Here is a 12,628-nt window from a genome sequence, read left to right as displayed (position 1 = left end):
CTACTGCCACTTTACGTGCTACCAAATCTGAAGATGGCTCCCAGAGAGGAGGAGCTTAGGTAGAGGGCAGTCATTGGCTGGGGCCAGTATGACCTAGAGACCAGTGATTGGTTATTAGTAGAAAGACACTTCAGAAACGAAACTGAAACAAATTTTTTCTTTACGGAGGATTCCTAGCCTGACGACAGGGAATATTCATGAGCATGTGAATCCATGCCAGACCCATGCTGGAGAACAACAGTTACAGGTAAGTAACTTGATCCTTTTGCTAGGAAAGGTAATCAAGGCTCACACTACAGACACAGAAGCATAAACAATTTGTCTTTTTACATGCACTATTATTAGTTTAAGCTGGGCCAAATGTAGTCTGGTGGTCCAGTTAAACTTTGTCATACAAAATACATACTTTTGCAGAAGTTTATATAACTATTACAGAAGGACAAGGCTTTGCAGAACTATGCAGCGTGCACTAATACCCAAAACCGATACACTTTTATTGTGTATGCCATGTTCAGTGCTTGTGCAGTGGTTTGCTGCAATGCTTTAGACAAAGGTTAATGTATAATAAATGGCATACTTTCTCACAGTGCTGTGCAGTGAGAGCACTCGAGGGGATGGCAAGATCGGTCTTGTTCATTCATTCCTAAGGGAGCTGATTTGACTTAACCGGTCCTTCGTTAAATGTTTTTTTGGGAGCCACATATTTTATATGCTCTCAAAGGTGTATCCGTAAAATACTAGCAGCTTTTTTCATACTACATTCTCCCAGAGGGCTCTGACTGACACCCTATTGGTCTGGGGTCCACCACGCTTTGAGCTGCAAAAATAAAGAAAGTTATCAGATACTCTCTATCCCACATATTTTTCAAAGGTTACCTTTATTTACACATATTCAAACCGTGCGCAGTACCCCGCTCTCACAGTCTTCTACTCTTATCAACAGGCCCTGCACCTCTACTGCACAAAAGTACTCTCTCTTTGTGAGGTTAAGTGTTAGCTTTGGCAATGAGGCATGTAGTGCAATTTCAGGCATTGATAATACCACTATGAATTGGAGCTTTCCTCCTGGCAATTGCTCTATCAGCAATCACTCCATCATCTCAAAGGGGGTCAGTGTAGTGCACATGCAGAACCAGAACCATGGGTGCCAAATTTTGATTTTTACTTACAGGAGCAGAAATCCCTCTGCCCTGAATACTAGCACGAAAGCCAACAAATGGAGGGAGTCTGACCCCGTACCCAGATCGGAACTGCATTTTAAAATACATTTTTCAGAATGAATTGGGGCAGGAGGGTAATGCCCAAGAATCTATAGGCAGAACTGAACATATAACATCTCAACAAGTTACTTGACCTACTGCGCTACCTTTGCAGCTTTCAAGCTTGCACTAGTGACTCACATTCAAAGAGCTCTGCGTGGATCTAGGATACTGCTCAAAATAACTGCTTTCCATTGAATTCTTTCATGTATACTTTAAAGCCAATGGCAATAGTATTTTATCGCCAGCACCAACAGCACTGCACAGTGCAGCACATATCACTTATGATGCCTGACCAGAAACCTAAAATTGTTCAACATCTCTAGCGGAAATCGGAGGTTCCTGCCCAGTAGCTAAAGGGGCAATTTATTCTCCATATACTTGGTGCCCATTATGCACATTTTAATTAACTAAAATGACCCGGGAGAGTAAACCACTTACCCCAGTCACCCACCTGCTCGACAGTCCTGCCCTGCAGCCAGAAAAGTATGGCTTGTATTGGCAGGAATGCATTTTTAAATGATTGTCTGCAATAACCATCCCAAGATGTTGCATGCCTGTGTGGTGACAATCTCCTAATTGTAATTACTAGTAGGTGCATGATCGATCCTGGGTCGCAGCCTGGAGGCATTCCAATTTTTACATTTTTTCCCACTCTGCTTTGAAATTAAATCTGATTAACACCCCTATCAAGCAATGCAGTGATCTCTCCTCACACTAGCAATGGTGAAATTCACTATTCTGAAGCTTAAGTCTGCATCTCCATGCCAAAACACAAGTTGCCTTAGCTGGCTGCATTAGCACTCTTTGCAATAAAAAAAAAAAAAACAGAATACACATGCCTCGGTGCCCATACGGACTGACATTTGTCACTCTACATTATGTTTAAGTGTCTAAGTCAAAAAGCATCATTCAGCTCATTTCACCCCAACCCACCCCAACCTCATACCTTCTGGGTGTGAGTCCAGTGCCCCACTCAAGTCCAGTTCATTCGGTGTCCCAGACAGTCCACCCTATGGGGCAATGAGTCAATGCCACTGGCCTTTGCCAAGCCAGAGCTACGCAGCCCTAGCATATAAGCCCAGGACCCTAGCACATTCCACTTAAGCTCTTGCAAGATGTGCTCTGCTGCGAGTGCAAGCTATATTAATTAATGGCATGTGCTGGAGATGGCCAAAACTATTACATTTATCTGCTATGGGGTGGGGTTCGCTAAGGAACGAGCCTGGTTGCTAGTGTCGCCTGACACTTAATGGGATGTCTCTTTTAGACTAAAATGGGGGGGGGGGAGGCTTTTGTTCAAGTATCCTGTAATAAAACATCTGAATTGCATTTCAGCAGTTCTCTGCAGCTCCTGTCCTGCCTCCCACTGAGGGCCATAAACCCTGCAAGCAAGTGCAAAATATAAAACGAGGCAGGTATTGTATTGATCTGATCCGTAGTAGCAGTAGTAGTACCTCGTTCTCCACGTGAGAATTTTTTGTACATTTTTTTAGCACGTTGTGGCGCTGAGCACTTCAGAAGCTCCACCACTGTCTTTAGCTCTAATGAAGCAGCCCGGGGAGACAGGCTCCCTCCCAACTTGGGTGCTAGAAAACACACTGCACACGTTGCAGACTTTACTCTGTGTGCAGTCACATGTGCGCCAAACTACAAAAAAACTTCTTGAAAGTCGCGATCCTTTCGTGAAAAGGACGAGGGTAACTCCCTCCTTGTCGTCCTCTCTGGTCCCTCCGCCTTTCTCCTCGGTTTAAACTGCCATCCTGTAATAGCTGCTTCCTCGTGCGTTTGGGACTGCTGCCACAGGTTGATACCAAGGTGGTTAGTGAATCGATGATTGAATCAATCCAAAGATGTTAGAAGCCAGAAAAAACACACATACCCAATATCGGGTATTCGTAAAAAGTACAATATTATTTTACTGGTGTTTATGCATTGAGTAAAGAAGATACATAGACATTTCAAAATATATTACCCAAATTGTAGGATTCAATGCTCAACATTTTGTGCCCAGTGTTCTAGATATGTATATACAGTATGAGAATATGCTGTAGTCATCCACAAAAAAAAGGAAAATAGATGAAAAAGAACAATTGTGTAAAGATGCAAAAGACCCTCTATTCCAAAGGTGTACGCTTCCAAACCTGAGAAAACAGCACTGAAAAACTTTAAAATAAGGAAGTGTACTGGTCACATATGGCATTGGTCCCCTTCAAATATCCAGCATGACACTTGCATTTATATATGTTGAACTGTGGTCTGTGCAATACCATTACGAACCACTACCGAAGTAGGGTTTTTCTGTCTCTTAATCGACAGGATTTAGTGATTTGAGTTGTAAAACAGTGGTCAATCTATACTTGTTTAGACCTTTGATTGACATGGTTTAATGACATTGTTCTTTTTCTTATCAAGTGAATATTTATTTGAAGTTTTTCAAAAATAAGATTGAACCTTTAGGTACGCACCGTCACATTCTTCTCTGCATCTTTGCACCCTTTCAAGACCAGCTCTGTTCCTGCACACCTTTGGAACAGAGGGTCTTTTGCATCTTTACACAATTGCTCTTTTTTTATCTATTTTCCTTTTTTCTGTGGATGACTACAGTATATTCTCATACTGTAGATACATATGTAGAACACTTGGCATTGAATCCTGCAATTTGGGAAATATATTTTGAAATGTCTATCTTCTTTACTCAATGCATAAACACCAGTAAAATAATATTTTTCTTTTGACGAATACCTGATATTGGGTATGTGTGTTTTTTCTGGCTTCTAACCTCTTTGAATTGATTCAATCATTGTTTAAATTACTGGTTGACACAGGTAGGTTTCAAATCACCAACCACCTTGATATCAACCTGTGGCAGCAGTCTCATGTTTCTGGTATAAGTATTAGTATTGCCCTCTCTGCTACCCGTCCCCCTGGGCATCCAAACCCTTTTGTTGTGTCCTCGTGTGTTTGGCCTTGCTCAGAGTGTGCTTTCGTGCCCCGCTTTTTATCCGTGTGGGGAAGTGTGATGGAAGTCAGGTGGGTGTAGTTATCAGTAATTGCCTGACTCTGCCTGACCCTTGTGTTGGGACATGTCCGGTATACAGCTCTGATGTTAGTCCGTTGTTGCTCATGATTAACTGTTTGCGAGAAAGTATTTGTGTCGGGAAGGGGGGTGGGGGAGATTAGAGTTTCTGAGTATCCTTGTAGGATGGGGAAAAGGTGTCATAAGGAAGGGGATACTGCATCTCATGCTTCAGTGTCCCACTTCCACTCCCCGAAGACCCCCCCCCCCCATCCAGGTGATCCTCCCGGACTAGTCTACCCCCAGGAACTAGATCCAATAGCGATGGCTGTGTCCAAGCCACCTGGATAACAGATCCCTGGGGACTAGCGGGTGAGACACGTTTAGGTTTCTCACACCACCCAATCCACTCTTAATGCACCTTGATGGGCATACACCATTGAGCTCTGCTGCCTTTGCCTACCTCTCATTATTTCATTACTGCAGACACACATTTGTTGCCTCCTTTTCCACCTCTCTGTGTTCCCTCAGCACCAGGCTATATGGACCCTAGCCTGAGGAAATGCTTAAGTGGGAGTGTTTGGTATTTCCTGAACCACAGGTGCACACTGAATGCATATAAGTAGCACTTTTATGGGGTACTTACAGATCAACATGTGAAGGAAATGAGGGAATTTGGTCCCTCACTAATTTCCCAGGCTTACCCAGAGGTCCGAAATAAAGAAATCGGGCATTTTCTTCAAACGCAGCTATGCCCTTAACATGTCAACATGCAATCAAAAGTAAGAGGAGATGCTTGGGGGCTATTGTGTGAACGTGAACAGCCAGCCTCCTGACTTCATGGATTTAAGCCCAAGTGCAAAGTTCTAAAACGGGTGAATAGTAAAGTGTTTGTAGTGGACTAATAATCTAAAAGTGAATACAGATGAGGGCTTTTGTGAGCAATGCGTTCGTGTTGATTTACATGTTTCTGTCTTTTCCTATATACTAAAACTGTATTTTTGTTTGCTGCAGATCTTTCGAGGGTTTTTGGAAGGAAAAGTAAACTTTGCTCCAACATACAAATATGACTTATTTTCGGATGACTATGATACTAGTGAGAAATGTCGTACTCCAGCATGGACAGATCGCATTCTTTGGAGGAGAAGAAAATGGCCTTTTGATAAGTCAGGTCAGAACATTTGCTTATTTCTAACTATTGCATTGCTGTGCATTATTCAAAAAGATTCTCTCAATTCCCCTGTGGTGTCAGCGCTCACACTGTTCAGACCACTAAACACACAGCCAAGGGTCGAGACTCGATGCGTTTGTTGACGAAGAGCCCACACACAGCGTTTAGGGAGAGGTCCAAAGAATCCCTGTCCTCTAGGCACTCGAGGTCCCGATCACCCCATGGCAGGCCCCGACTGTCAAAAGACAGCACAGATGTTGTGCCTAAATCCGCTCCCGAACGTCACACATCAACAGACGAGACGTCGGGTCACTCCACAGCCGATGCTCGACATGCCTTTTCGAAAATAGCAAAAATCTCAAAACAGTCGGGAATAGCCCACCTGGTTAAAAAACACATCCCTAAAAGCCTGCTGAAGGAGAAGGATTTCAAGAAGCAATCTTCTAAAACCCCCCCATAGGGAAAGGGTTTCCCATCCACACAGGGAACAGGATTCACATCCCCAGGAAGAGGAATCCTTGTCAGCAGCACTAAAGAACAAGAGACCGCCCTCCCCTGAGGTCACAGTCACACCTCAAGGTCAGGCTTTTCCACTAGGCCCTAGGTCCATTCCAGGCTCGGCCCAATGGACATTTGAGGACATTGATAGAGTCATGAGAAGGATGTCCTTTATGGCAAATTTATTTGCAAAGAACCCAGACTCTTTCCAAAGTTTAGACCACCCCTCCCGCTACAGCTGCCTCTGGAACTCAAACCCCTGCAGATGCCCCTACTTCTCAGCCCCCTCTTAAAAGGTCTCGTCCTGATACCCTGGCTATCCCATACCAGCAGGACCCACCCTTCATTGATCTGTACGACCCAGATACCGACACTGAAGACATCTATACAGCTCAGGAGTGCAGAGGACAGGACTATGGCGATGTGGAGGAAGATACGTATAACATAGCCTCTCCCTTCATCCTAGACCCCCCCCAGTGGCAGATTCGCCAATGGACATCCAGCCACTGCAAAGCGACATGCTCATCAGGGCAGCTGAGCACTTTCAGATAAAAACACAGGAAAACTCAACAAGAAGACGACTTTGTTTAGGACATTTTAGGGGATAAGAAAGCCATCACGCAGTTCATTCCCATCCTGCAATCTATCCAGCAGAGGATCCAGCCTTCTCTCGAGACACCTAACCAGACGAGGGCAGTTCTCCACGCATCGAGAAGCTCTTCCGCCCTGCTCCCACAGTCCCTCTCTATATCAGGGGACAGCTCAAACCAGACTCTCTTGTAGTAACAACAACAGGAAAGAGAGCAAGACTACCCATAGCCTCTTCAGAGGTACCACCAGACACAAATAGTAAGAAACTATACACTATAGGGTGGAAAGTAGCCTTTTCGGCTGCCTTTCAGGCGAGAATCGCTAATAATACCAAACTTTTGGCGAGTTATAACTGCCATAAGTGGGATGAGGTGTCTTCATTATTGTCTTCAGCTCCTGAACCCCTTAAGACACAATTGGCCCTGGTGGCAGCAGAAGGCAGAGCAGTTTCTAGCTGCATTCTGAAGAGTAATCTAGACGCCACTGACAATGCGACAGAAATATTGCGGAAGGAACAATTATTAAGCACCATGCGTGGCTATGCAGACCGGCTTCAAGCAGGAGACTCAAGCTACGCTTCTTAATATGCCTATTGAGCCCAACGTCCTCTTTGGAAAGGCCCTTGAAGACGCCTTAAAATCCGCTATGGATGAATATGACACCTAAAGTCTTTGGGCCAGCTTACAAATAAATCCACAGGCCAAAGAGGTAATAATAATCATTTTCGTCGCTTTCGCAGACAAAATTCACAGAGGGGTTCAGGCTACGGTTAGAATCGGGGATCGTCCTGGGGTAACAATCAACGCCAGGCCTCACAAGGTTACCAAAGGGGACAGCGCCGAGGTCCTCCACTTCTAGAGGTGGAGCCACACCTCCAAAACAGTGACTACCCGCTTCGGATGCCATCCCATGCCTCTCCAGTAGGAGGGCATATTTCAAACTTCACCCAAGCATGGAAGGGCATCACCTCAGACAAATGAGTACTATCCACTGTGGCGGGCGGTTATTGTGTGGAGCTAATCCAGCGACCCCAGAACCATCCCCTGCGTCAAAATACACACTCGAAGGAAGAACAACATATCCTTCTCGAGGAAATCGCAACACTGCTACAAAAGGATGCCATAAAAGTCGTCCCGGCGAACCAGGTAAACCAGGGTATTTATTCAACCTACTTTCATGTGCCAAAAAAGATCTAACAATGCACCCAGTATTGGACCTACGCCCTGCAAACACCCATATCAAGCCACAAAAGTTCTGCATGACTACGCTACAAGAAGTAATCCCTCTGCTAAAGCGTGGGGACTATATGGCAACATTAGATATGAGAGATGCTTATTTTCATATTTCTATGTTCCCAGGGCACAGAAGATTCTTGTGGTTTAAGATAGCAAACCAGCACTACCAATTCAAGGTACTACCCCTTGAGATAACATCCGCACCAAGGGTGTTCTCAAAGGTACTGGCGGTGGTGGCAGCGCACCTGCGCTGGGAGACAATCCCAGTGTACCCTTTCCTGGACGACTGGCTGATTACAGGGGAGACTCCCCAAATTTGCAGGCAAAACATTCAAAGAACTATCAACCTTATTTTTCAATTGGGCTTCTCGATAAACGAGAAAAAAATCAAGCCTAGTGCCAAGCACAACCAAACCATTCTTAGGAGCTGTAATAAACTCAAAAGAGGGGTTAGTCTTCCCTTCAGAGGAAAGAGTCCAAAATATGTCACTGCAAATACCTCATTATCAGGCCGGCTGCCAGATAAGCGCACGCAAAGCTATGCGTTTGCTAGGCATGATGGCATCTTGCATTTACCTGGTACCGCACGCACGCCTGCGCATGCGCCCCATGCATGAATGGTTGGCAAAACAGGGGTCTCAGGCAAGCGGTCAGTGGGCCGATCTAGTGGTCGTTTCGCCAACACTGGTACAAGACCTTCGCTGGTGGACAAGCGAGATCCTGTTGAAGGGGAAACGCTTCCACGATCCAGAAGTACAGGCGATAGTTACAGCAGATGCGCCACTCGCCGGGTGGGGGGGCTGATCACCTTCATCGCACAGCACAAGGTCTGTGCACTCATGCCACGGCGCAGAACCACATCAATCTGCTGGAACTACTAGCGGTATTCAAGTCCCTTCAGGCATTCGAGATGCACCTAGCGAACCAGTCGGTGCAAGTCCTCACCGACAGCACTACGGTAATGTTTTACATCAACAAACAGGGAGGCACACGTTCTTCAAATCTGTCCACACTAGCTCAACAAATTTGGATATGGGCACTCAAACGGAAGATATTCCTGACCTCACAACACATTCCAGGGGAACTCAACTCTCTAGCCGACTCACTGAGCAGAGATCCCCTACCAGTGTAACATGGGTGGCAACTGGACACAGGGGTCGTAGACCACCTCTTCTCTCAGTGGGGTTTACCCACGCTAGACTCGTTCGCTACAAACGAAAACAAATAATGCCCAGACTTCTTGTCCAGGTTCCCTCAAGGGAGATTTCCTTACGCTCCCCCCCCCCCAACTCCTCTTATGAACAAGGTGGTGAACAAGATTCACAAGGAATGAGTGACGCTCATCCTAGTTGCTCCTATGTGGGCAAGACGGCCATGGTATCCACATCTGCGCAAACTGGCGATGTGCAATCCCATCAAACTGCCGTGCCAGACCAACTTACTCACTCAACACAGGGGATTAACAGTGCACCCTCAACCGATGAACTTGGGCAGCGTGGCTCCTGAAGTCATAGAGTTTGGACATCTTTACCTACCACAGAGGCGTATGGATATTCTCAAAGAGGCATGATAACCAAACACTAGACACTGTTATTTCGACAAGTGGAGTAAATTTGTAATTTGGTGCCAGTCTAAACAAATAAACACCATAGAATGTACCCCATCCCACATTCTAAACTATATTCTCCACTTGCAAGACTCAGGGTTAGTATTCAACTCTATAAAGGTCCACCTGGCGGCCTTATCGGATTACACCACCTCCCACAATAAAGTATTGTGGTTGAAGGTGCCGGTCATCAAAGTATTCATGGAGGGAGTAAAGAGACTTCACCCTCCAATTTCAAACCCACCGCCAGGATGGATCTCAATGTAGTACTCGCAAAGCTCATGGGGCCCCATTCGAGCCGATGCACAAGTCAAGTCTTAAACACCTGACTTACAAGACTGCCTTCTTAGTGGCTATTACTTCCATGAGAAGAGTTATTGAATTGCAAGCATTGTCAGTGCAGGATCCTTTCTTTGTCATTCACAAAGACAAACTGGTTTTACGTACACATCCTAGATTCTCTCCTAAATTCATCTCTAAATTTCATGTGAACCAGTCCATTGAGCTACCGGCTTTCTTCCAGAACCCAAAAAGCTCAGCTCAGGGAAAATCCACACACTAGAAGTAAGGAGGGCGGTCCATTACTATGTATACAAGACCAGACCGCTAAGAAGAACAGACCAACTGTTTGTCTCCGTAGCCCCAGGCAGAGAAGGAGGCTGCATTTCCAAAAATGCCATCTCCAGATGGATAGTCAGATGCATACAGATGTGCTATTCTCTGTCAAACAAAACGCTGCCTTTCACGGCAAGAGCTCACTCCACAAGCAGCAAAGGAGCTACTCTGGCTTTTATTGCAAATGTCCTCTTAGACCGCATTTGCAAAGCAGCTACATGGAGCACAATACACACTTTCACTCAGCACTAATGCATTGACACCCATTCCAAGGCAGATACACAGGTGGGACAAGCGGTTCTAAAACATCTGTTTGCCAGTGAACCTTCTCACAACTCGCCACCTTCTCCTAACACTGCTCGCTAATCTATATACAGCATGTGATCTAAGCAGATTGCACAAGCCTCAGAAGCGGATATATTACTCACCGTAATTGTTTTTCTGAAGCTTGTATCTGCTTAGATTCACATGCGCCCACCCTTCCTTCCCCTTGGAGAGAAGATGCATGGATACTTTATGAGCTTGTCTGATACATATCTGCTCGGATACATCTGTACTCACGCTACACTTCATACTACCTCATGTCAGAAACAAAACAATCTGAGGGACCTTGATGCGTGAAGGACCATGGGTACAGTGGACGTCACGTTAGGGATAGTATTACTGGCACGCTCTGTCGCCGTCCCTTTTCGAATTTCGAAAACAATAACTGTAATACTCTGCAGCTTCCACTAGATGTCGGACTATGCACAGCATGTGAATCTAAGCAGATACAATCATCCGAAATACGATTATGGTGAGTAATGTATTATATAATGTATAGTGAAGAAAAGCAAAGGGCACTGGCGTGTCTAGACCGCACTCATGGATTCCCATACGAATAAATCCTGGATCCCAATGAATATTACAACAGCATATTCTTTATCAAATTCCAGCAGGCGATGTAAGGAAACGCCACGCAAACAACGTGTTTCGCACCAACGAGGTGCTTGTTCACATACAAGAAAGTATGTCACCTACATTAATTATACACATGTGGACATGGACATGTAATAGTCATATTACTGTTTCTATAAACTAGACATGCAATCAGTGATGAATGCCCACTAGAAAATACCGTGCCCATGTTGAAATACAACAGAAAGGGCAGTTCATAGCATATATATATGACTCAAAACAACATTTCCAATGATGATATACATTAGGCTAACAAATGCATATCCAAGTAAAAAGCACAAGGTGTTACAAAAATCCCTCAAACTAATTGGGCAACGGAAATATTTAATTTCAAAGAAGTAGCCAGTTTGTTTAGTAATTAAAGGGCAAGTAAATACATTCTCAAAAGAGGCAAATATCAAAGGCACACGAAAAAAAGGGCATAGTGCGTTGAAACACAAAACTACATGGATGTCTTGAATAAATTGCAACATATTATGCAGTAAAGTGCAAAATGCATGGGTTCACTAAAAACACATATCAAAATTTCCCCCAAAAAAGTGCACAATGCGTGTAAAACCCTGCGAGGACAAGCATATGTAACTGGACTGCGAAAAATAAAGCGCTTAATTTATATATGTATATAGTCAGACCCTCCAGCTTATTGCGATTTTGCGATCCCGCAAAATGCCGCGAAAACGGCCGTTTTGCGCAAAATGCCGCAAAAATGGCCGTTTTGTGCAAAAATAGCATCTTTTAAATTTTTTTTTTTTTTTTTTTTTTTTTAGTAATCTGCAAAAATTACTGTTTTGAAAAAAAGAATCCTCAGGGTGCCAGGTGCTCAACTTTTTTTTTTTGTTTTTATTTACACAAGAAATGAAATCACTTGCGCCCCAAAAATTGCAGCCCAATCCACAAGGGACACATGAATGGGCACATTTTATATGCGCGCCCATTCAGATGGCCTTTTTCACCTCCTTGATCAAATAAAGTGGTGTTTCTGTCAATTTAAAAGCACATCCCTCATTTCCAAGCAAGATGCACTTTTAAATGTGCAGAAATTGTAGGCAACCCTACGCGCACGGGATGTGGGGCTGCCACTGCATGACAGGGTCTTTCCTGACCCTGTCATGCATTTCTTTTAAGGTATGAACCGCTGCTCAGTCGCTTGCATTTCTGTTCCTCAAACAGGATAAAAATGCATTTTTCGGGTCACATTTTACAGCGGCAGGCACCTAGAGTGCCTGTCCCTGTGAAAGGCGCTGGGAGCTTGCAGAACACTGTCGGGAGAGCGATTCTATTCAAAGTACTCCCCATTTTGATGACAAAAATCTATCGAATGTTACAATTTGACCAATTACGTGCAGTACTATTCGATCGATTTTTATAAATACTGAACATGTGTTGCGGGGGTGTCACCCGCTCCCCTTGTTTAGTATTTTTGGTCTAGGGTGGTTGCAGAAGTGTTTTCCCCTTTTTCCTCAAAATTGGAGGCGGGGACAGAAAAAAAAGGAAAATAACGAAAAAAGGACCCTGCAGAGTCGGATCCGACCCGCGTTAGAGGGACGGATCCGACCCGCGTTAGAGGGACGGATCCGACCCGCGTTAGAGGGACGGATCTGGCACCGCAGGGTTGCAGGGGAAGCTGCAGCGACCAAGCGGTTAAGTAGGGGAGGGGGTCGGGTGGTGGTGAAAGGT

The 12,628-nt window shown here is 44.8% G+C and overlaps 1 protein-coding gene across 1 annotated transcript in view; it reads left to right on the top strand.

The window, feature by feature from the left end:
* SYNJ1 (synaptojanin 1) overlaps positions 1-12,628 on the top strand; it is a 1,805,713-nt gene that overhangs the window by 1,215,961 nt on the left and 577,124 nt on the right. Inside the window, exon 18 of the mRNA XM_069636346.1 lies at positions 5,293-5,449. Within this exon, the coding sequence (XP_069492447.1) occupies positions 5,293-5,449 (157 nt within the window). The remainder of the gene's footprint in view (positions 1-5,292; positions 5,450-12,628) is intronic.

Source organism: Ambystoma mexicanum, chromosome 7p (assembly GCF_040938575.1).
Source record: "Ambystoma mexicanum isolate Mex_15411 chromosome 7p, UKY_AmexF1_1, whole genome shotgun sequence".
Lineage (NCBI taxonomy): Eukaryota > Metazoa > Chordata > Amphibia > Caudata > Ambystomatidae > Ambystoma > Ambystoma mexicanum.
The sequence above is the reverse complement of the archived record's forward strand: the minus strand, read 5'-3'. Positions and strand labels throughout refer to the sequence as shown.